The sequence below is a fragment of the Nesoenas mayeri genome (assembly GCF_963082525.1).
Source record: "Nesoenas mayeri genome assembly, chromosome: 3".
NCBI lineage: Eukaryota > Metazoa > Chordata > Aves > Columbiformes > Columbidae > Nesoenas > Nesoenas mayeri.
This window is the reverse complement of record NC_137544.1, coordinates 111,458,181-111,484,261: the sequence shown is the minus strand read 5'-3', so window position 1 is coordinate 111,484,261 and position 26,081 is coordinate 111,458,181. Positions and strand designations below refer to the sequence as shown.

The window sequence follows — 26,081 nt, the reverse complement described above, 5'->3', positions numbered from 1 at the left end:
GGCCGCCACCGCCGGGGCGCAACCGGCCGCAGCGGGACCGGGGCTGCTGCGGCGGGAAGCGCGGTCCGGCAAAGCCCGGCCCAGCCCGGCAGAGCCCAGTACAGCCCGGTTCGGCACAACCTGGCCTAACCCGGCCCACTGCCGCTCTCCTCAGTGGGAGCTACCGCGGGGACAAGCGCAGCCCGCCAGCCTTTTATCTTCCTGCCCACCTGCCTTGGGGGAGCTCAACAGAGACTTTGGGTCGTTTCGTTGTTTGTTTTGGTTTTTTGGTTGTTGTTGTTTTTTTTTTTTTTTTTTCCCCCCCCCCCCACGAACTTGTTTCCTGGATGGGTAACGACATTTAACAAGTTTTCCCCTTCTATGAGGAAAGCCCATTTTCCTACAACCCGGCTCTTCTTTGCTAATTCCTCGCTCGCTCTTAGCAGCTGGAGGAATCTCACACTGGGCACCATATGCTTCGCAGTAATTTTAAAAGCAGGTATCAGGTAATTAGCATTTTCCTCTTTGAAGTAAAAATACACTTGCTACATATTATTGCGGGGCCCCTTCACCCCCGGCGCTGGCAGGCGGCTCAGGACGGGGCCGCCCCGCTTTTCCCAAAGGGATTTTTCTCTCGCCGCTCCCCGGCCCGGCGGAGCCCCCGGCCCCGTCCGCCGCAGTCCCCCGGGGCCGGCCCGCAGCCTCCGGCTCTCCAGCCAGACCGTAAGGGCTTGTCGCTGTCAGTCAAGCCGCAGTCCTCCCCGCCTCCCTCATTAAGAAGGTAAACAATGAAAAGCGGGAGCAGTAGATGATGAGGGAGATAGCAGGACAAATGAGGAGCGGGAGGGAAAGAGGACACCGGCTCCAAAAAAAAAAACCACCGGGAGAAGCCATCGCCACCGGCTCGGCGGTGTCCTCCTCCTCTTCCTCCTCCTCCTCCCGGCCGCGCTTCCCGAAGGCGTAGGGGAGAAAGGGTGCAGTCCTTTTGGCTTTCTCCCTACGCTCTCCATTGCCCTGGGCGATCATGTTAAAACTCACATGGCTGGTGCTTATTCAGATAACCCGAACAATGCTCACCACCGGTTACCATGTGAATCTTCACAAACCCCGCAAGAATGTGGTGGTTCAAATCCCCCTGACCCCCCTCCAAAGCCAAATTTATTCAAGACAGTAAACTGCTCAGAAGCTTTATGAAAGCAAGTGGTGCTAGAGGGAATTCAGCCTTGTATTTACAAATTAAAAATTAGATGCATCATCATGCAATGAAGGTTGGAAGAGCGGCAGAAAGGCAGGAATGTGTAACCACTTTTATCGCGCCCTCGCCTTCCGCCTGGGCACATGGGCTCATGAGTGGATTCGGGGTCCACACGTGCAGGGAAAAACCACGGCGACATGTGTGTGCAGACATGCTCCGGAGAGGCAAACATGAACGGTGGTGTTTTGCAAGTGGGGAGGGATTTGGTCTGGTGGGCCACTGCCCAAACTTCCCAGGAGTTTTTCCTGTTCTTTTTCTCCTTCATTTTTCTCTTTATTTGTCAAGTGCATTGCTTCCCCTCCATCACTGTTAAGGAAATAATTTTCCAGGTGTACACAAACTAGAATTGAAGCTACGTGCCAAAATTACTGGTAATCTAAGCCATTTCTCCTGCCACAAAGCTGCTTGAATTTAGGTAGCAGCCTTTTAGATGCGAATATTCAATGCAGTCTCTCGATTTCCACTGCTGCTTGCCCTTTTGCTCCTTTTGGGGAGGGTTCCTTCAGTTCGACCCGTTTAAAACACACCACTCTGCACCTCTGCAAGTCAGAGCTTCCCAAAATTGGAGGGTTTTACCCACAGAAGTAAAGCCACTGCATGTGCAATGCAATCTCAGCATGACAAACCTGTCTTGCGAAGGGACAAACCCGGCTTGCGAGGGGCAGCAGCAGTGAGCCGGGCAGAAAAGGAGAGAGACGTGGCAGAGAATTTCATGGGTGTTTCCTCTCCCTAGACGTGTCCCCCAACTTTCAGGTTAACTTTCTCCCTGCTTCTGCTGATATTGTGCCGAGACTCGGTCTCCCCTAGCACATCTGGGCACATGAAGTTCTAGATAAAAAGGAGATTGAGAAACCCCATCTCTACCTGGACTCTACTTAATTTTTTTTGCAGTTTTGATGGTTTTCACTTAGTTGAAAAGCTCTTATTTTTAAAGCTTCCCCCCCATCCTTTATCCCCTACTTCTCCAGTTCCAGCAGCAATTTTAGCTTTTGAAACAGCAAACATCAGTCAAAATATTTCGGCACAGTTTTCGCTCAGTCCTTCACTGCTGTTTTTCTCTGTTAAGTCTCTTTCTACAACCTTTAGTTATTGTTGCCCCATCTTATAGGCCTTGTAGGGTAAATAACACCATATTATGACTTCATGGAACAAAACTGGTGGGTTTTTTTTGTTTTGTTTTGTTTCTGTGTTTTCTTATTATTAGTGTTTGAAACATGCCACAAGAAAACTTGCTGGCAGGAATATTCCCTTGCATTTTTACTTTGTTCCCTAGAAAATGAGTCTGACTGCCCCCTGTCCCCCGCCCCAAAATACAGTAAAGTAGTAATTGGTTAAAAGAGGAACCAGTACAAAGTATTTAAATAACATTGTATATGTTATTACATTGCAGTTTTGTTCTATCCAACAAAATACTGTCAGGCAGCAGTTTCAGGAAGCATCCCTATGTTTAAAAAAGCAACTGTGTTCAAGTTTGACTCCTACCTGTTGTGCCTTTTAAGCTAGGATTACCTATAACACCTGTCACATATAGTTACTCAGGCTGACTGCAGCTCTGGGAAGCCACAATATGGGCTGTGATTAATTTGAAGATTTCAGAATAATACTGTTATAAAAGCTACACTCCGGACAAAAATAGGATTAAGCTCTGAGGCAGTATATGAGCTAAAAGTGTTGAAAGCTAAAGCCCCCCATGCCACTGCTCAAGACAGGCAGTTTAAAATGACAGAGTTTGCTAAGTTCACGTTAAAGTACAAATGTTTTCAATTATTCATTTTCATTGACTTCATATTGTCTTTCCCCCCCTGCACTGCTTCAACTGATAATTACTTTCAGCAAACAGGCGGCCGGTTCCCATAGAAATGCTTTAATAGAAATGGTCGAAAGTTCTTGTAGTAAAACCTTCAACCTCGTCACTATAATAAATAAGCCCGGCACTTTGATGAAAATTAACACTAGTTTTGTAAAGAGCACATTGGGGGATTGCAGTTAGGTCTTATCTTTAGTTCCAGTCAACTAGCAATCCTGAAAGAGTTTGCATCATCATCAGAGCAGGCCATTTGATAGGATTCTGCTGCTGAACCTAATCAATCTATGGAATACTGTGGCTGTGCGGTGTAACAAAGCTAAAATAGATTTACAAATGGGGTTTTAGAGGATAAGCTCCTCCACAGGATTACATATTGATTTTAAATATAAAAAGCTTATCATATAAACCATAACTACAAAAATAGTGAACCTATGCATAAATCCTTTTAGAAGAGCACCCACTTCAAACTATAAGCCAAGAATAAATCAAGATGTACAAAATCCAAAAGAAGATCCATTTCTTGGGCAGAAAATGAACACACCACCCCAAGGTGTGCAAAAATGAACTTATCTTTTCTAAGGAGGCATTAAATCTAGAATGAAAAAAAATAGAAAGGAGCAAAAGGAAACGTAGCTGAAAGAAAGGCATCCCGCCACTCGGCCACTGCGTGGTAAAAATCAGGCTCTGAAAGGCAGCACCTTGCTCACACGAGCTGGCCTGCTCCTGAGCAGACAGCCAGAGCGCCTTCCCGTGTGTGCAGCTCAAAACAAACCCCGTAACCTATATTTTCTTTGGCCTATTAGGCAAGGATGTCAGGCCTTTCTTGTTCGGAGCAGTCTCGGCAGCGGGAAGAGAGGAACACTTTCTAGCTAGCAGAAGGCAGCGTGTTACCTCTTCCTTATCTCTACAGCTAAACAGGGGGAGGAAGAAAAAAGTATGCTTTTTTTTACCATCCTCAGTCATTCATGTGTTCCGCGTGAAGTGCCGGAACTCTCCAAAAGGCTATTCAGCTGCGTATGCCTCCATTTTAGTGGCTGGCTAAGAGGACACCATCTCCACACCACTGAGCATCGGAACGGTCAGCACCTCCAGACGGCAGCGCTGCCCACACGCTGCCTGCGCAGGCAAGCGGGCCGGCCGCCAATACACCGCCTTTATCTGCAATCAGCAGGCTGTTACCTTTTGCAAGGCGCTCTCTCTCTTTTTTTTTTCCCCCCTTCCTTGTCATCAACTAGCTAAGTAAATTGGTTGATAGATTTTTAAACGGCACAGTCACGCGTGGAAGAGTTAGAGCAATTTACCAAAACAGTAATTATCACCTTCCAAAGACTTTTTGTTTTTTTAAGTTCCAGTTTGGGTTGCTGTGTTCTGCCTTTCTATCAGACAAACAAACCAGTCCTGTCCTGTTATATTTTATATATATATGCATATATATATATATTTTTTTTTTTTTACTGCCTATATATTTCAGGTTTGGAATTGGTGCTGGTGTGAGATCTGTCTTTTCAACTCTTTCACGGAGCCCAAGTGCTCATTAGCAATCGGCTAAATGGCCTCGGAACAGACAGTGCCGAGCTGTTTGGGCAGCCCTGCTTCAGGGAAATCGCATTACATATAAATGGTGTGGTTTTACTGGTGCGTCCTAAAAGTGCATCTTTGCACCCCAGTGTATGTCGGACACAGAAAGTAACACAGCACTCATGCACACATCGAGAGCGAGGTGTTACAGATGTGTATTTTGACTTTTCACAGGCATTTCCTTGGGAGAGTTTCTCCTTTAATATGTTTTTTTAAGTAAAAGCAGATAGCTGCTAAAACTTCTCACAGACTAATAATTTAACTGAGAGTTAAAATGCTGAATGCAGACTATGTTGTATAAATAAAAAACAAAACTGAAATTCTCCAGCACTTAAGTTTTCTCTCTAAAGCCCCGTTTACTGTATCACCAGCAGAATAAAAACACCCGCTCCCCAAAAAAAAGAAAAAAAAAAAAAGAGGGTTTTGGCATCTCTCTCTGAACTTAGAAAAAGGAAATTTAAAAAGGACAGATTTTTGCTCAAGTCAACGTGTGAATGGTACAGCCTGCTAGACATTCAAAGGCTGCTGCTAGGACGTTCCAAAACAGTAAAACAGATAAGAGGCAATTAAACATTGAAATTCCGGATTTCAATCCAACTTCTCTTAGCTCCTCTCTGGTTTTAGAGTATTTATGTTTTAAATATTTGATTCCCAATTAATTTGGCTTGCCTCTGCAGAAAGCAATGGATATATTCACGACTCAAGTTTATCCAAGAATATAGTGAACACAGTCTTATGCAAAAAATATAACCACAGATGGAGAGATATGAAAAAGCTACCTGAAACCTGCTGCTTTTTTCCTACAAACTTATGCTACCAGTGAAGTCTCCAAACTAATTAGAATTGATTTATTATGGATCAGGTACCTTATCAGGTGAAGAAAGAAATTACCATGGACAGTCAAAGGGTTGAGAGGTCAATACAGAATAGCAAAATCAATTTGCATTGATTAGACAAAAGGTCCATTTTACAGAGCCCAAAGGATTAACTTTTAAGCAAACATCTTTGAACTATAAGACAGCATTTGTGACTGAGAGGTATAAGCGGTGCAGCATTAGAAAACACTTAAGATATTTAAATAAGAAAATAATGCAAGCAATGGTTTAAGCTATCTGGATGTTTATTTTTTATTATGAATCATCCCCTGGATTATTGTACAATTCACTTGAAAGCCCTACGGAAAGGATGCAATTGTTTCATTTATCCCGTGTGTCAATCTTCCCATGAGTTTTCATTCAGGTAAGGTGACTAAACTTGGGAGAGTTGCAGAGGAGGGAGAAAATCTGTGCAAAGGATCTCACTAATCCCAGTGCTGCTTGTGATGAAATATTTACTTGGCAAATGTAGTATTTTACCATCAAAACTGCTGAGACTTTTTTTTTTTTTTCCCCCGCAGTGAGATACTGTTGTAAACTAGATCTGAAACGCTAAATGGAAGAAGGCTCCCTTCGGTGGGTCACCCTTCCCATTTTCTGCAGCACCCAAAGCAGCGCAATGCCACAGAAAAGCCCAGAGAGAATTACTGCAACAAAAAATAATAAACCCCAGGCAAATATTCTTCACCTCCCCATCACTTTTTTCAATGTTTATTCGAAGGAGACCACATTTCTTTGTCCCATATCTTGGACTTTTTTTTTTTTTCAAATAAAACTTAAGAATGGGCTCGCAGACCCAGTCTATTTGCTGTGTGCTAGCACTTGAAATTATGTGAACATCAGGATTAATTCTTAACTTCAGAAAAGCCTCCATGTTTGGTACTTTAAGGCAAGAAGCATTTTCCTTCCCTCAGTACCCAGCATTTCTCTTACCTTCAATAGCAAGCATTGCTCTTAGCTCCCGGTTCAACAGTTCGTAGCGCCTTTCTAGGTCATGTTCTTTTTCCCTAGGCAAGTTGCAAAAGTTCATCAATATGTTAATTACTAAATCATTAAACACTTAAAAGAACCTTTAACTTACATTGATTTTAGGACTTTTCTCTTTAACTTTAAGCTACTCCAAACAAATGATACACAAACTTAAAACCTCACTCAGGTGGTATATTCAGTACCAGGGACTTTTCATTTTCTAGAATGTTGGCTTTAATTCTGTTAGTTTAACTCAGTTGTGCTACAGGACATAATTATTTCAGATTCATCTTTGGAGCGGCTGTTGTGGAATGTCCTAAGTATAAAATATTCCTCTGGATCTAATGAACAAATTCCAGCATCAGCCTATTCACCAAGATAATATGATACTGGAAGTATTATTCTATATACATTCTGCCCTAATGAATAAAGAAAATTAGACATAGGATTAGAAAGGTTAATATTTTGAAGGTAGAATCTTCTGTCAAGTTCAGACACAGTCAGAAATTCATGAGCACAGGCTCTTCGCAGGGAAGTATGCAGACATCTACACTAGGTGGCATTACTGAAAGAAATATATTCAGACTGAAAGAAGCTGGAAAGAAGCGCTGAGGGCAGAATGTCTCTGAAAACGAGCAGCGTCTTCTCCCTTCCTTGCCAGTGCTAGTGGAAAAAGTTTACTTGTCCTTACGTTGCAGTATCAGTGGTGTCATCACCCCGTGACTGATTCACTAACATGCTTTCAGCAGTCCGCTGCTGCTGAAATAGCGATGGGATTGAGGATTCCTAGGAAGCAGGTAGTGACTCAAATTTTGGTCTCTCTGAATAGTCCTCACCTGGCACAATCCAAATCTGTTTGCGCATTTCTAAAATGTAATTTTATTCTACTGTTGGGCCTTGGAAAATGTAACTCTGCTTAATATCTATTTGATTTTTTTTTTTTTTTTTTCCACAGCTCTGGCTAATCTTGTGTCATTGCACACTTCTAATTATCAAGTCTGAAATATGAGAAAAACAAGTTACTCAATGTGTTCCACAAATCATCCATGCTACTGACTTTCAAGGGAACATTTTTGAAGTCTAATGGGAAGAAAACAAAAAAGTTTTGCATCTGTCTGCTAAGTAAATATCCCAGCAAATCATCCTTTTGTAAGTACATGTATCCATTCATACTTACAGGAGAGAAAGTTGGTTCATTCGTCTTATTAAGGCATTCTTCTTATTAACCAGCATGAACCATTCCTGCATCATAGCTTCTTCTTCTTCTGTGTTTCTTCCTGCAATCGAAATAATTCCACTATTTATATGGCATTTCACAAACTGAGCTACATATTTCAATTCATGTTTTGGAGTATTGGTCTGCAATATCATTGAGCACTACAAGGCATACGCTCAAATAGCAAAAATTTCATATGACTACAAGTCCTGCAGCCCAACCCTATTTGCTCCATAAATAAAACTTGAAAAGCAGACATCATTCAGCGTACGTTTTCATGTTCTTTACCATGCTGATACCGCAACCTAAATAAACACCTTTCAGAAAGTACTGTGTCTTTTAAATTCTTCCACGAGAACTATATTGTTGCTATGTTCCAAATGAAATAAACCTTGTTGCTAAAAGATGTCTAGTCCAAACACAAAAACAATCCTTGTGGGCAAGATCCACCCCACCCATCCAAACCCAGTGCAATCAGGATGATGTGGTAGGGATCAAAGGAGCTGTAGAGATGACAACGCTGAACCCTCGGCCGAGGCACCTGCTGAGCTTCTCTGCGCTTATGGCCGCTCTTCCAGACCATGAGCTGGAAAGAGCTGCTCCTTGTCACCCACAGTCAAAGGGAGCATCTGTGTAAATACAAATCCTTTTGGGGTGCAGGTGTCTGACGGTCCCCATATGTGTATGCATGGACTAGCATCCCTTTCCCCAGCCTGTGTCCATTGTTGCCTTGCAGGCAGGATCAGGACCCTCCATAGCCCACCTTGCAGGCTGTACTATGCTCTGCCAGACACTATAGGTCCCCATGTTACCACCCCCACACCATCAGCCACATAGGGGAAAGGGAGACAAGCATCTGGAAGGCTCCTGACTGTCCTTTCAGGTAGCAGGGTTGCTTAGCCAAATTTCACTCTCTCTGAGCTGGGAGACTAGGAGCAACCTCACCAAGGTCCTTTGTGGAGACTGCATCTCTGAGTGACCTGCCATTCTCGTGTCTCAGGTTGAGCTGAGGAGCAAAAATTATACAGTCCTCATCAAATTACAAACCTCACACATTTCTTATGGTTATAGTTAATCTGGGAAGAAATCTGGAATAGTGGCAAAGGACCATGAGCTGGGACTTCTGAGTACTTCTCCCAGCTTTGACACTGCTTCAGCAAGAGACTGTGGGCAGATCTCTGCATTTAAACACCTTGTGTGTAGTAGTATGGGGATAATCACTCATACTAGTCTGCAAGGGTGCTAAAAGTAAGTTCTTTGGTGTTTGTGGTAAAGGGTTTTGAAATCTCTGATGCAAGGTGCTGTACACTCAGGGAAGCTATCTTAACTGCAGAGAAGAAATTTGAAGCACCAGAAGCTGGAAAGACACTAGAAAAAAATAATGGTTTGCTCTAAAAGAACACTTTCATTTTCTGGATGGGAGAGTTTGAAATGCTTGCATATATGTGCCAGCCACACGCACATTCATACCCCACTGCCATGGCAGTGTGCAAGCCCAGATCTGCACCGAGAGCCACCTCCTCACCCGGCTGTGACCCTGCTGTGTGCAAGGGAATGTCACTGGCCTTCTCCAAACAGTTTGATTCCCTCTGCTGTGGCCTATGGGCTTGGTGCATCTACACAAAGAAAGGGGTGAAGGAGATGAAGAGGGAAGCAGGACAGCTTCTGGTGCAGCTGGTGGACTCACACAGTGAGAAAAAGTTCCACCATTTGGTATGCTCTTCTTTCTGTCATGAGACATGCCCCCCTATCCACGTAGCAACTGGGAAGCTCCAGGCTGATGAAACTGTTCCTTGGAAGGGTGCTTTAGGGCATACAATTTGCTAGTGGCGAGATGGGGAGGACAGAGCATCCTAAAGTGAGGATGGCTGTGCAGCCTTTTTCCAAGAAGCAGCAGCAGGGTCCAGCTCCTGGGTGATGGAGCAATAAAGGAAGAAATTTGTCGAGTAGAAATGCTTGACAAATGCATGAACCTCTGCTTCCGGATTTGTGCAGAAAATATTACACCATGGCATTTACAATAATATTTAGCAGTTCAGCACTCCCCTAAAGAGGATTAAAACTTACAGGTACACTTTGCTGTTAAGTTACAGATCAAAGGTGTTGCTATACTGGTTCATCTAACGGCTTCTGCTTTTAGAAGCAGATGACAATCGATATTAGCAAGCTTTCATTGAAATGCACCAAGTAGCTGGAGTTTATTTGAGGGAGAGGGCAAGAAAAAGGGGATAGATGGCTTTTTTTCCCTTGCAAAATGATCAGTTTAATCTGTGACATATGAGCTTACTGCACTGCTCATTAAAAAAGTTTCTCACAACCAGACATATGTGGCTATAGCAACATTTTAATCAATTTATGAAACTAAATTTGTTGGTTCTGGGGAGGTCTGGGACCTCTGGGTAAAAGATGCCATTCTAAATACAAGCTCTTAACTGCATTTCATTTTGTAAGGCTTGAAAAAGAAATGAGAGACAGGAATGTTTCAAAGGAGTTTGACTCAACAGTGGATCTGAACCTGAATTTCATGCTACGCAATCTCAGGGTAAGAAGATAAACTTAAGATATAAACTTTTTCTGTTAATGCATTCCTCCTAAATAAAGTTAGTTGGAACACATAACGAGAAAAGATGTAGGTAAAGCTTAGAGCTGTCGAGTCAGATCTGAACAGGTGCCTATTCTGATATTTCCATGCTGACACTGAAGCACATGCAATATCCATAGAATAGGCTGGTTTAAAAGTGAGTTAACAAAGTCTTGATTGTTTTTACAGAATTTTTAATCTGTTTTTGTATTCACTTTGGACCCATGTGATGCCCTGACACCAGTCATGTGATATCGGCTGTGATAGGCACAAATCCCCGGGCAGCAACAAAAGAAGAAAGAGTAAAAAAGAAAAAGCTGAGAAAAAGCTTGCAATTTGGAAAAAGGCCAATTGTACCCTGGCGAAGGCCTTTTTGATCAGTGAAATGACACATGTGTGCAATATTAATAGCAGTCAATGCTGATATTTTATTTGTTGACCGTCAGCTTTTAAATTCTTGTGCATGCAGCTGAAACAGATTCTTCCCAGGCAAGCAAAATAAGATGAACTCCCAAATATAAGAAATTTAAATAAATCTTTTCAGCAAATACACTGCCATTAGAGCATTACTTCATTTTTTTTCCCCTTGGTGGACAGAAGCATGTGAAACACTTCCAACAAAGAAAAACTGAGTGTTATTTCTGCAGTGATATTGCAAGCTGAATTCACACTTACAATTTCTAAATAAAAAAAAAACAGAAAAAGCCTTTCTTAAACACAATTTCACAGTTTCACTCTGTAAAACCCTGCTGCTGGTGGCGTTGTTTTTGTTTCCACTTTCCAAGTGTAAAACAAGTATTTAATTGACTTGCTACAATTGCTTGAAAATTAAAATTGGAAAAATATCCGTGTTGTTCTTGGGAAAAAAAAATACTGTTGATTATTTAAATGAAGCGAAAACCATGTTTGAGAACAAATCAATCCCACGCACGCAAAACCTTTATCTGAGTGAGTACAAGACGATGAAAAACTATAAATAGCCCACAGATCTTAATTTTTTTTCCCTAATACATGCATTACACTATTGTTTCCAATAAAAAACAACAACAACAACAAAACCCTTTTAAAGCTAGTAAGTTGGACCATTACAAATTAATCCTGACTTTAATAACTGGTTAAAGACCCCTTCAGCTTTATAAGTAACAAAAAATATTAAAGCCTGTGATCACAGTGAGCTTTTCTCATTTCTCCTCTAACCATTTGTTATTTAATCCAATACTAGTAATCCAATTTGTCCATCAGACTTTTAAAGGGCAGAATGCAACTTCCCCAGCTTAGACACTTTTCAAAGTACAATATATTTTTCAAATGAATGCTGGATGTTTCATTTTTTCCCCAACTGTTCCTAGCTCTAATGTATGAGGAAAAAAAGAACAAGATGAACATTGTTCGTACTGATTAAGTAAGAGCTCATTAAAGAGCTGTCAGTGCCGTACTTTGAATATGCATGAAGCATATAATCAGATCTAGTACCGTCACTAGAGGAGAATACGGTAAGTACAAAGGATTGATTTAATTACTTAGAGTGGGCTGTGGTGGTAAAGCAGTCTTGTTAGCGCAAAAAAGAAAAGGAGGTTGTATTCTGGCACGGTTAGGGGAAAAAGGCAGTTTTAGCTCTGCCACAATACCTAATCTCAGGATAAAGCACTTTACATTGTAGCTTAAAATGAAGACTGTCAGTTTTCTAAAAAGACCAGAATTCATCTTATATTGTTTAACCTCACCTGGTTAACTATCTAGCAGAACATATTTATTCTCTTTAACACGTAATTATGCTTATACCTTTTTATCCTATAGTTCAATAATGACTTCTGAAAACAGTCTTCAAATAAGAGCGCATAGTGCTGCAAACATCATATGCATGAGAAATGCTCGGTAAGAGATTTGAAAAATGCAGAACCAGAAACTAAGACAAAACAGCAAGTACACACGCCTTTATGTAAAAAGACAATACACCTTTTAATGACAGACTTTATTACTAGATAGGTTCTGAGAAAGATTCTGGCAAGGTTTCTCTAACATATATTTTCTCCCCCTCTTCCTTTCTGCTTTTTAATTTTTTTTAATTAAAAAAAAAATTTAATCAATAAATTCTTAGTTTATTTTTCATCTAGGAATCCAGGGGAATTCTCTCTCAGCAACTCTCTGTGCCATTTTCTAATTTCATTGTCTGGCTTGAGTGGTGAAGGATGTGTGCTCTATTCTTCTCTTCACTTGACATCTACCAGGACCCTCCTCAATGATTAGGAACGAGCCCAACTCCAAGCCGGGAATAGGATAAGACACTAAATTCTGCCCTCAGCTATGAGAAACTCCTACTGACTTCTGAGTTGTGATTCTGCGCTGTAATAGGTCCTGTGCAGGATTCAATCAAAGCTGGAGCATAAAGTTTGGTGATTTTGTCCCTTACTGGGGCAAATTTTAATGATACACAGAATTTTGATGACAGCAAAAAAAACCACCCAACCCCTTTATTTTCTCCTGTGGTTTATCACATATATTTAAATATAATTTTCCTGACTATTATTCAAAACCAACTTGAGCCAATTCTCATCTACAATGCTCAAGAATTAAAAGCACATTTATATGCAAGCATTTTTGAGAACAATAAAAGCAACTAGCTTATTTTAATGTTGTACAGCTTCCAGGCAGTCTTTTAAAACCACTTTTTCCCTTCACGTTCTGCAGGATTTACAAATGGATTTTTGTTGACACTGTAAGCTAATTATTTGTTAAATATTTAAATAAGAAGTGTCTTGACAAATGTCTGTTCTGAATCTATTTGAAAAAATGATTTTTATTTTCTTTTCCTTTCTTGCTAATAATACCTCCAAACCCACCTCTCATGCTTAGACCCATTATTTTTAAGCTGTTTGGGCAGCCAGTCATTAGATAAACCCAATATGGATTAACATAGTAAAATCGTACACTGCTACGAAAACTGAGAAAAAAGTGCTACGGATACCACTTAAAAGGAAGAAAAAGCAGCAACATGCAGGGACAAGATCAGTTTACAGTGTAAATGGATGAACACAGTAACTCCTCTACGCGTTATATCATCGTAAATCTGTCAAGATAAGCCAATACATTAATATATATATTTTTAAATTCTTAAATGTAAATGTATTTGGCTGTTGTGCAAAAATCAATTACAACCTACAGAAGATAAATAATAAAGGGTTTCTATCAGCATCCCAAACCAGCCCATTCAATCTGGCAAGAAATAACACGTTTACAGAAATCACTTTGTATGCTGTCTTAAGCAGTAATTGTTTTTAAATTTTATTTGCACTGTGTATAGTGTGTGTGCCATGGTTAAACACATAAACCTCCCCATGTCTCCCCATTTACCTCAACAGAACTACATGAAAAACAACCTACTTAAGACAGAGCTCATTCTTCACCCATTTGCTGATGTTTACACACAGTTTTAAAATAGAATAGAAGAAGCTTTCTTCGCTCAACACACTTGGGTGAAGAGGCCAGCAGAATGCCAGTGCATGTGAACTAGAGCGGGGCGAATAACGACAAAAACTGGCCGACTTTGCTCTGCTCCCCTTTCTGGGCTATTTGTTAGTTGACAGAAACTAGATGACCACTGAGAGCCATCCAAACGCCAGTGATTTCCACAAATTTAACAGGAAGGTCTTTTGAACACATACCCTGCTGCCTTTATTTGCCTGCTGAAAAAAAGAGGTTGCATTCACCCAATTATGGGGACGAGTTTTTACGAGTCTCTGTATTAGGAGTGAGCGGACAGATTGGCTTGTTTACCTGAAGGAGAACATGAATAGCAAATAAAGAATAGTTCTAGGATGTGTCTCATCTTGTCTCGTAAGAACTTGAAATTGAAGGTGGTGTGTTTAAAACTGATAAAAAGAATGATCTTTCCTCAAAGCCTCATCATTTACCAGTAGAACTCATCGCCACAAGGCAATGTTGAAACTAAGAGCTCAGCAAGAATTAAAACCAGGTTGAAAGTTGAATATGGAAAGGCAAAGCTGTAGCAATAAGTATTCAAACAAACAAACCAACCAGCACAGGAGGTAGGAATTGGATCCTCCTGCTTTAGGACGTAAGATGACCTTTAATTTTTAGAGGTTAAATAAAATGTTCCCTGGGGCCAAGTTAGCCTGTAACCAGCCCCGGTGGGGTTTCTCACCCCTGCCTGGGTCCAACCCATACCTGTCCATCCACAGGACAGTGTTCTGGACTAGACCATGGGGCTGATCTACTGTGGCAATTACAGCTTTACTGAAAGGAAACACAGGAAGGGAGAAGAAACAATGCCGGGCGTTTTAGCTGACCCACCTCACATCACTAAGAAAGGCTGATGGAAGGTCCCGAACCCTTAGAAGTCAACGTTGGACTTCCCACTGATTTTAATAGTCTTCTCATCTTGCTCACTGTGAACAGCTTATGCACAGAAGAACTCTTGTTTTTAGTGCAAGTTACAGAACTGAACAAATACTTAAACAGAAAAGCCTATATTCACAACAGATATTCTTTGTAAAGGAGAGTTACATGAGACGTACCGCAAAATGCATCCCAACACAACTGAAAGCTACGGTGACCATTTTTAAATGGCAAATGATCTACAATTTTTCACTGAGCGAAATGGAGGCATCCCTAAAGAGACCTATTTTCTGAAAAGTCACCCTCCTCTTCTTTCAGAGGACCACGTTTGGTGGAAAAGCTCAGAATTTTGGTTAAAATAATTCTTCAAAGCTCTGACTGTCAAAATGGAGCCTGTACTAGGCACCCTACAGCATGAATGGATTGGCTGCTCCACCTTGAACTTCAAGTCTCCCATTTCAGATTGCCATGTCCAGCTTTCTTCCAAAACACTTATTCCTTTCACGGAACAAGAACCTTCTCGTTATAAAAAAATCACTGAAAATGAACTAGAATAGCCATCAGAGATTAAATAGGATGGGACCGTTGTTTAGATGACACTGCAGAAAAGCTAGCTAGCAGATGAACCCCTAGCACAATTTTCTGAGTCTGAACTGGATGGGAAAATGCCTCGGGAACATTAGAAAGGCAAATTCAGGGCGACTAACTTGCTGTCGCTGTTGAGAAGGAGACGTTGATGTCCACACAATGGAGTCTCATAAAGGTAGGTAATGACTGCCAAGAATCTGCCAGGCAGAGTTACATTGCAGTGCATTGTCTGACTCTATTTCAGCCCCCAAAAGTACTGTAACCCTAACGAAATGGAGCTGCTGCCAAGGGAATGCCTTTATCACAAGCACATATCAAATTAGCCTAATATCAAAAAGGAAACTTGTAATTTCTTTGGTTTTTCAAACATAATAAATCACAAAGGCTATTTACAAATTTGAGAGCTGTATAAACAGAAGGTCAGGGTTCTGACCACATCTCAGTGCGTGCAAGGATTTATTCTACCTGCCGTGGGACTGACTCACAGGAAGACAAACATTTGTGGCCTGCAGTCTTGGCAACCTAAAATTATCACAGGACTGAAACTTCCATGAAAGATGAATTGCTGAAAGATTGCTGACTCTCTCTACATGATGAGTCAATACAGCGGCCACTAGAAAATGACAGAAAATCAACAGAAACAGAATGCCTGGACTTGATAAAGAGTGCCAATACATTTTAAATGTGAGACCATCAATGCAGACCAAGAAAACACATAGTTTGTGCCCCAAAATTCAGACAACAAGAGATGAGATTCAACTGAAACATCTGGAGAGATTCTTGTAAGAAAGTGATGCTTCCTGCCTCAAGGATGGTGCCTGCAGGGATCCTAGCACTGAGCAGAACCAACATGTGTCCTTTATCACCCTCTGGTATTCTTTGTACACAAATTTTCTCACATAGCACAACTTCAGAAGAAGCATGGCCTTGGGAAAAGTATATAGCAAACTTTTGCGTGCATCACAGGAAATGATTAATGGATACACTCAAACGTTTGAAGCTATGGAAAAAACAGTAGCTGATGCTTGGAAATCCACCAAGAAGAGGATGATGGTCTGGCAGATGAATTATTTCACTTGGAGGTTGACAAGTAAAGTCAGATGCTTTGTTACAAATCACAGAATGGAAGGGACCCACAAGGATCATCAAGTCCAATTCCTGTCCCCGCTTTTGAAAGCCCCACAGTTCACACCATCTGTCTGAGGGTGCTGTCCAGTCTTTTCTTGAAAATGAAAGATAGTGATTTCTCTGTGGGTCATAAATACTCCTTAGATCAGTTGCCTGCTGACTTGGCAAGCAATAGCTGGGTAAAATTCTGAAGCGAGTGGCCAGTTAACTTTAAAGTCATCAGATTGTGCCCAACATTTTTACCAAATGTTGCCCTGCTTTATTAAGAACTTATGGTCCTGCAGCTGGGAAGTGGGGGTGGACAGTATAAAATTACTTCTCTAATGGACAGGGCTGAATTTAATGAAAGTAACTGCCTGAAGTGAGAAGATGGTTGCCAATGAATGTGACCTTGAATTGGTGTTAATGAAGACACCTACTCTTACTGGGAGTTGGAAAGTTTGTACTTCTGGGATCCAAAGCTTCCCAGGGCTAACTGGGCAAGTTCAGCTAGGCTGAGGTGTCCTGGGGCCCAACAGTTTCCAGTTTGGACAGAGAAGGTGGTTTTGGTGGTAAATCTGGAGAAAAAACTAAGAAAAAATAACAGGGCTTTCTGCAGACTGCAATGGCATCATGGGCTGGGAGCCCCAGGGTGACCAACGTGCCTTTCTCCTTGCCTTGTCTTTCTAGGCAGTCACTGATTGTAGAGAAAGCCAACTTCCAGGCATAAAGCCAAAGACTATGCCTACCACATGAAAGAGCATTTATAGTGCAATACCACAAAGAAAGATGGAAATCTGTTAAAAGAAGCAAGTGTCTGTTGGGTCTTGCAAGACTTTTGGAAGTCTCACAAGTCTATTCATAGTGCCTAGGGCTCTCCCAGAGTAGCCTCCTGCTAGGCAGGCAGTGCTGCACTTGGGCTCTCTTCTTCAAGCTGGCTTCAAGCACTTTGTTGACAGGTTCTTTTAAGGCAATGATGAGGCTACAAGTCAGGGAAGTACATGGAGAGGAGGCTGACATCATTCAGTCCTTCCAGCCAATGACAATTCTGCATTACTTCGAGAAAAAAGAAAATTTGGTCATTGTTCCTGCTGAGCTGCTTTAAGGATTTAATGAACTTGGCCTGGGAAGGCTGAACACTGCTTACATCTGGTCTTGGAAAGGTCTCTTCCTGGGAACTCCTGCCTACCAATGCACAGATCTAAGACTGAAGAGATGTGGTGAATTGGAAAAATGCAGCGTATTTGGAAAAGTATGGCCAGATGGTCATCCTTTACCAAAAGCGAGTCCAGGTTGCTTCACAGGAACTGCTAATGGGAAGAGATGGAGATTGGAGAGGAAAGGGTTAGCCAGTAAGAGAATATGGAGGTAATATGACGGAAGAGAAACTGGAAAAAGGTTGACAAGCATCAATCACTCATAAAATGTGTGATTCTGGCAACTACAAAACCAGTACTTGTGCAGAAATTTGTGTATGAAATATCTGGACCCTGAAGACTCATGTCAGAAAAACAGCTTGCTAGCATGCCAGTTTATTTGCATTAACAAATTTTAAGGAATGGCTTTGCACTGCATGGCTTCAGTACTAGCAGGCATTTCTACAGAGCTCTGTGGGCTTCAGTAGGATTCTGGTCAGTGAAGTCACACTTGGGTGCAACAAAGCAGCACAGTTACCATATTGTAAATGAGAATTTGATTATAATGTCATTGCACTTCTTTCACCCAGGGTTTTGGTAGCTGCCAAAACTCTCATTACCATAACCTTGGCAGCAGGTTAACACTCCTGAACACTGGAGAGAGAAGCATCTCATCAAGTGCTTTATAATATTGCTTTGCTTCAAAAAAACTGGACACTACCAACGCATAGTTTTGTGAGCTGTTATCATGTTACCATAAAAGTCACTAACGCTTGTGCTCACGTCAAAACCCTTTTCTTCTATCCAACACAAATTGCTATCGGTAATATTCTTCTAGCCTCCTAATTGTTAGGTATTTCCAATAGGGAAGGCTCACAAACTAGCACCAGCAAAAATCCAAACCAGCGTCCCATATGTATAATTCAATTATTCAGAATTTTTAAAAACACTTTCACTTGCTTTTTTTACTAAATGTAAAAAGGTAAATGTTTACCATCTTTACGATGTTGTTTTCAGCAATACTTTTAAATTTTCTATCTTGCCAGAATTGCCATTGTTATATTGTCCTTTCTCTTGCTGTGCTCCAGCATGTGCATCTTTGTCTTTCACAATATGGCTGGACAACTCTTTACCATCTTATGGTTTGGTAAGTTTTCAATTCACCTGAGACTAATCATGTCGAGCTAAGCAAAACAACAGTGGAGGAAAGCAAGGGTGGCATACTGCTATAAAACTCATGGTGCTATTAATTCATTCTTTCTGATTTACATAAGATATGAAAATATGAAAAGACCATGATGATTTCTTTCTTCTCACATATATGCACCAGTATTTTTCATACTGTCTGCTTGCGAGCTTGAAGATGACAACAAACCCAATTTTTAAATGGAGTTCATCTCTCAGGCAAAACAGAACATCCATCATCTTCCTCCACAAGCTCTGACACTTGTGAATACAAATCTGCATCTACTTCTGAGAATTCCAAAGCGAATTGTGAATTCAATTGTTTTTAAAAGACAAAACTTGGCTTAGGGAGTAGGATGCCTCCTCCTAGCTTACCCCTCCCTCCCCCAGTGCAAATTTGTATCACAGACTGGAGGACTCCAGTAAGAACCATTCAAGACAGTATAATACAGACTGGTAAACACAGCTTGATAATCAGGTTTGTGAAGGTGCAGAGCATATAAGGGATTTATTTTTGATAGTGAATCTGTACACATATACATCATCAAGACCCCATTGAGAAGGAGACCACTCCAAGTGATTAATACAGCTAAAGGGGGCAGATAAGAGATCAATGACAAAAATCACCTGGTAAAAAAAAAAAAAAAGTAAAAGGTATTGCATTAAAAAGGCTTTTACTTTGCATGCGAAACAATACTGAGAAACCTGTATTTTAGCACTTGTACTCAACAAGCACTCCAAAGTATGCTGGGATGAGAACAGAAACCCATCCTTTCTAATAATCTTGTGACAAAAGCTAAAAGACATCATCCTATTAACTAGTGATCTCAACTGCTAATGCAGAGTACTTCCTGGTGCCTTTTATGTAGAATGCCGCTATTAAAAAACCACTAAACATTCACTGTGAACAACACAGAATCATTCATCTTTTATCAGCATCTCTTGTTAGAGGAGTATGAGAGGGGCTGAAGGTGTCATTGATATTATAGAGTGGAAATTAATCAGAAATTTTTCTCATATTTTCCTCATCACACTCATTTACTTTTGTACAAATTTCCCCCTGCTAAAAAGTTCATACCCAGCCCCCTGTTGTACGCTTTTAAGTTGAGAATATTCAACGAGTGCGTCAACTGAAAGGCACCAGGTCCTAACACAAAAAGCATTCGAAATTCTCATTTAGTTGTCTTTATTTTGCTAGCGCCATGTGGTCCTTGAAGATGTAGAAAACACGGGAAGCCGAGTAAAGATCAGAGCAAGCTCATTAGCATTCTGACAAAATTGGAGTGGTGGAGATGTATAGTTTGCCTAGTTTGTCGTTTTGAAAGCTACCGGTGGTAAGCTTTCTATTTCATTGTGCTTTTGTCTTTTTTGGGGGTTTTCAACGCAGCGGGGTGGTTGTTAGCCTAGGTTTTCACAGTGCATTGTGGGAACCTTGCCTGCACATTCAGCCTATATAGTATCATTTGAGTTCAAGTCAAAAAGTGTTGGTGGCGGTTTGTTTTTTTTATTCTTTCCCCCCCCCCCATTTATTTCATAATCACCTGTGCTAATGCATAATTGTTTTCTGGCTGTCAAAACCCATCCTACCCGACACCTGGTTAATAAAGTTAAAAAAAAAAACAAGAACAAAAAACTCTAAATAAAACACTCTCTGAGCTGTATTTAAAAATAAAACCTTTTAAACATGTTGTTAGTTTTCTTCAAAAGACAAGATAAGAAGAAATTAATTTAAATTCCACTGTTTACAATAAATTAGAAATGAATTTGCGACAGATCCAGTTGATTAGAGTTCAAAAGAGACTCTTTCACCATATAAGATCTCCAATTCTATTTCAGAGCCTCTTGAAGGAAAGATGGGTTTATGGTCTAGAATCATGTAAATAATGAATTACCTCTTAGCAGACCTAAAGAAGTTATTAGCCTGGTCATTTGATATATATTTTTTTCTTTTTTTAAACATAAGGCTGACTTTAAAGGGCTAAAAGGGCTACATTAATGCTGCTATTCGACATGAACGTTTCCAAGTTGCAATGAAATGGATAAATGTCTTTTTGGATGGGTTTATCTGCTAAATCCTTGTGGTTGCCCTCCTATCTCGGAAGATGACCCAAAAGAATGTCAACAGCTCATTTCCCAGAGAGCTGGAAAGAGTCACTACGCAAGCCATAATCTGCACATTCTCAAAGAACCGTTTCAAACATTACATTTCACAAGCTGTTTAAAGAGATTTTTTTTTTCCCTCTCATCTTCACTATCCTACCAGTACTTTGGACATCAGTGCTTCAGAAATGAGGGCTTTAAAAAAGTTGAAACGTGACTTTTTACGTCCTGTGTTGGCGGGTCGTGCATATGTGTACATGTATACACACACCGTGCAACACGTGAGCACCCACGGATTCCCACATGCTTCAAATTCATGTCACTAAATTCCAGCTGCACTATGGCAGGGACAAGTAAATGCTAAGAATCCAAATACATTAAGTCACTCCTAAATTTGTGGTTTTTTTAATATGTGTCAGGCTGCCAAAATTGCAGATATCCTTTTAGTACGAAAGGATAAAATCCAGCTTGAAAAGAGTTACAATGGTCTAAATTCAGATACAGTAAATTTTACAATGGAGTGGGGATTAAAGATTTATTCACTTAGCAAGGGGGAAAGGATAAACAAACACTAAGAGAAAGAGCCATTTCATTAAAAACCTTCAAAATTCTTTCTTTCTTTCTATCATGCGCTTGGAAAGTATCATTATGTTGGTCAAAACAGCCTTAGAGCTGCAGCCACCTTCTGCTGATCAAGAAAAGCAAATGGTTAGGCCAAAGAGGGAGAATTGGTCTTTAAAAACTAGAGTACAAGCAGGTAAATGCCTGAAGACAGAAAGTTCTGAGGTAATCCCACAGACTGTGGACTGACAGACGTGAATTTTCCCATCATATTTATAATCTAATTTCATTCTATGTCCATGTGGAATACAATAAATTTAATCACAGAAGATATTGCAACGTTTAAGCTATACATGAAGAACTATATTCCCTTTCCAACCAAAACCAACACCCTAGCCCTGAGAATTAAATAGCAGGTGTTATTTTAAGCTTAACAAAAGGCAGAATTTTGCCAGCTCCAAGGTGGCACCTTTATTTCAAATCTGCTTTTAATCACGCAGTTCCTTTTCACTCAGGTTCCAACTTCCAGCAGAGGCAAATAACCTGGAGACTGTTATCCGTCTGACAGTGAAGGCGACCAAATTATTTTCTATAGTTTGCAATGTGCTTGTAACTGCAAAATTATTTATCTCCTTCACTGCATTCTACCACGAAAGTTTCCTCCAGAAGAATCGCCGGGACCAGCCATATCAAATTAGAAGGCAGTCAGGAGTGTCTAAGTCCAGCTTTAAAACAAATATCATAACAATTACCTAGCCATATGGAAAATAGGGTATGTCTTTCCTGAAAGCTTTTATATAATTTCTATCTCAAATTTCAACTTCATTAGAAACTATTTCTGACTAGCAAGCTGCAAGATTGCTGAATATCTAACTGTTAACTCACCATGAAGAAAGAGACTCTTTTGAATGGCAGAACTTTTCCAAGATGTAAATGAACAATAATCTAATTTCAAGAGTAAATTAACTGAAGGATTCATTTTAATATGTTTCAAAGTCTCTGGAATTAAGTGGCAGTTGCAACCTATGCAATACACACACGTATGTGCACCCACGCTCACATACACACGCTGGCACAGCACCCCCACTACACCCAGCTCCCATCTTCAGAAGAACTCACATTGTACTTATGTTTAGGTTCCTATGACTGAAAGGCCAGATGTTTCACAAATGACCAACAATTGGAGGTTAGAATAAATTAATGACTGATTTCTGAGCTTTGATGGAATTAAGCATACTTCTTTTCTCAATGTGCCATGTGAATGTTCGCCTGTTAAACTTTTTTTTTCTTTTTTTTTGACAAGTGAGGCCACCCGGCAGAAAACAACTGATGCAAAACCCAGGAGTAATCCCTCTGTTTAGTTCAACACTGTGGTTAGCCTTAACACTGCCTCTATTATCCAATGGATTTAGAGAAACTTTCATTTATTTTGTTGGCCTCAGTCTTCCAACTTTGTTGCCTTCTTTAAAGGACCCAAGACCCATTCCTATGTAAATACATTTGCATAGGGCCACAATGAAACTTTCTGGGACTTGGATTAAACTTGCAGAACTAGATAGCTCTGCTGCGCATATTTGTGATCTTCACGTAAGTACTTTTACAAATACATACGAGTAAATGAAGCTGATGTCAGCTCTCACTACAGGAACATCTGGAGTTTAAAAGAAACACTCCATCGTGAACTGTGTACCAAAGCTCCGAATGCTGAAACAACTGGGAGACACAGAGCCCAAATGTGAAATTACAATTAATATAAAGAACAAAAAGTCCTTTTCATTTAGGAGCTGTTAAGATGAGTGCTTTATTTGCTGCAAAATGTCATCTTCTCTCCTAGCCTGTTCCTGTTCCCGTACGACAAGAGGATCCCTGTTGTAAAAGTGATGATTCACAGCTACTTGGTTTTTTACATTTTTTTTTTCTCTTGTTGCCTCTGTTTATAAAGAGTACCTAGGGTATAATGTATTATTATATAATGTACACAATGCGGCCTTCTTGCAGCCAATTCAAATATGAAGCTTTGCATCCAGCAAGTCTATTAGGAAACAGCACCAGGATTAATCCCTGCAATTACCACCCTCAAAAAATGCTGGTGGACACTCATGCAATTTCACCATTCCCACATACAAAATGCCAATACCTTAAAGGTTTATATTCTGTAAGAGAGGCACGATGGACCTAAAGTATATGCTAAGGACTAGTTTTGTAATTTCACTTGCACCGATGACTGTGAGGCAGGAATTGCAACTGAACATATTCTTTTGGTATGCATTTAAGGAGATAACACCTTCTTCCAGGGGCTAAATGAACATAGATACCTAATTCCTTGTTTTGCAGTACAGTCTGTTTTAATCTAGTTTAAAAAGCTTTGTATACATAACTTAAAAAAAATAATAGGATAGCATTATTCAAGCTCACTACTACAATGATTTAAAAAATTAAGCCAAATATATGAAACTTAATCACATACAAAAATACACTAGCCACTGGAAAATGTCTTGCATAACTGGAAGCATGATAACAAAGACACTGGCACAAATCATAAACCAATTCTGATTTACACTTTATTTTCCTTACTCTTGACTGTATGGTAAGGCTCTGCTGTCCCATGTAAATACTATCTATATACAAACCCAATTTCTCTCGTTGGACTAAGCACATCAATACAAAAGCAAATGAACTACCAAAGTGCCCTAATTAACAATTTTGCAAGTAAATGCAGACATCAGTGCCACACTGCAGCCATTAAAGTCTATTCCTTGCCATATCTGTTTCTGTTAACATTTCAATAGACCAATTAAATGACCTTTCTCCCCCTCAAACTCAATTAAGCTATTTGAACATCAATTGATAACTTACCATTTATGCAAAATGTGCAAGTAAGAGATTCATTTTTTTCAATCCTAATGATGTTTTGAAGAAGAGAAAACTATCTTAACTATTCTGTCCTGGTATTCCATGGAGAGGGGGCCAGGGATGGGATTGCCTCCCTGGGGAGCCTGCTGGGCACGTTGGCATTGTCGCAGGTGGTTTGGAGCAAGCAGGTGTGAGGCAGATATTCTTCTTCCATGCCATTTGGTCCCTACCAGGCAGCTGCCTTGGGAGGCAAAAAGAAAGCGGAGACAGCCATCCCTTTTCAGCCTGTTGGAGTATCACATCGCTGGGTCACAGCCAGCACACTGGTAGGTGGCACAGGGTCACATCAGCCAACTTGTGGATATCCAGAATTGTTTCTTTCCACCTCGCCCCCCGCTTTTTTTTTTTTATCTTTTTACATCTCATTCTATAGCGAAAAAAGCAAAGGGGTGCCCCAACACGCACACCTTTCTGAGCACGGCAGGGTAGGTATGACATCTGACTTGAGCCCCACGGTCAAAGAGGTGATTTGCTGACATTTGCATTTTCCCAAGGGGCTCACCACACCGTGAATCTGTTTGTCACAAATTCAGGGGACTTGAGGGGAAGGAGTAAAGGCAACACTCTGAATACTTGGCTCATGTTAAAGGCTAGATAAGGGTCAGTGTTTCCTCTTTAGAGCTGGCCTTTGCTTCTCAGCACAGGTAAACAGTTCCCCCCAGGGTGTGTAGATAGGGGCTGAAAGCATGGAGATTTATTTAAAGTAAGAGCACCTCAATCTAGGATAGAGGCATTTTGAGGTTGCTGCTGTGACTAATTTAGGTGGCAAATAAAAATGTCTTTGCTTCAAGAACAAAAAGGGTGATGACAAATCTTCCAGGAAAAATGAGTATTTGTTTAGGTCATTCAGAGGAAACCTTTGGAAGTACCTAGCTCCTCTCAGTAGACTTTTTGATGCAAAAAAAAGTTCTAATTTTAAACTAAGAAGAAATGCAGCAGAAAACACAGAAGTGGGATGGAGGAAGGAATACATTGTTTAGCCTTCCTTACATCTTAAAAAAAAAGTTGCACCTGAACAAATTATAAAAAGCATTATCACCCCCCATAATCTTTCTTACATTGCAATAATAATTTAAAAAAAAAAAAAAAGTAAAAAGAAACCAAGCTAAAAAAAACTACCCCACATCTTTTTCAAAGTTCTTTGAAGATGGGTAGGAGAGAAAATGAAGATCCAACTCTAACAATTCTATTTGAAGTTTTAGTTTGAATCCCTTAAAAAAAATTTTCTAGTGGCACCCTGGGATAGTTCAACAAAGGCCTGGTTTCTGGGAAAAAAAGCATTGTCCCTTTCAGAATGTTAATCTGGTATATCACTTGCTACTACACCCCAGCATGTACTTTTGCTCATATCAACAATTAAAAGAATACATTTATTAAACAGTCTTATCACTGGATGTTATAGCTTGTAATTCATGCTAACTAGATAACCAAAGTAAATTTTATTTAAATTCTCATTTCTTTGTGAAACTTTGTAGATGGTGCATATCTCATGATTAACGGACAATGTCTAAAGCATCCCGTCCTCTAATCTTCCTAAAATCCCTTTTCATCCGATTGTTTAAGACTGCTTGAAAGGCTAACACCAAGCCTAAGACTACTGCACATTTGGGGGAGGGGAGCCTCTGTAGGTTAGCTAATTAAACTGTTTGTCTTCTGAAACATTTAACTGGCTTTAGAGATTATTCTAATTAAGAATGATGTTAGATGTATTTTTTAATGTAGCTATTAAAATTAATCATAATCCACCAATCTCATGTGTTGAACTATGTAAATAGAGATGAGCTTGAAATCCTGCTGCATTTTCTTTATTTGGGAGCGGATCATTATGGATTCTACAAAACATGCGTCAGCATCAACATAATTTTTAAATAAGAA

General features: G+C 40.3%; 1 protein-coding gene across 4 annotated transcripts in view; it reads right to left on the bottom strand.

Moving 5' to 3' along the window:
• The window catches only part of EHBP1 (EH domain binding protein 1), a 225,706-nt gene that overhangs the window by 1,047 nt on the left and 198,578 nt on the right, over nt 1–26,081 (bottom strand). For all 4 annotated transcript variants that reach the window (XM_080341320.1, XM_080341319.1, XM_080341318.1 and 1 more), the window contains 2 exons: nt 7,641–7,740; nt 6,428–6,501 (listed from right to left, as the gene is read on the bottom strand). In XM_080341320.1, the coding sequence (XP_080197446.1) occupies nt 6,428–6,501; nt 7,641–7,740 (174 nt within the window). The remainder of the gene's footprint in view (nt 1–6,427; nt 6,502–7,640; nt 7,741–26,081) is intronic.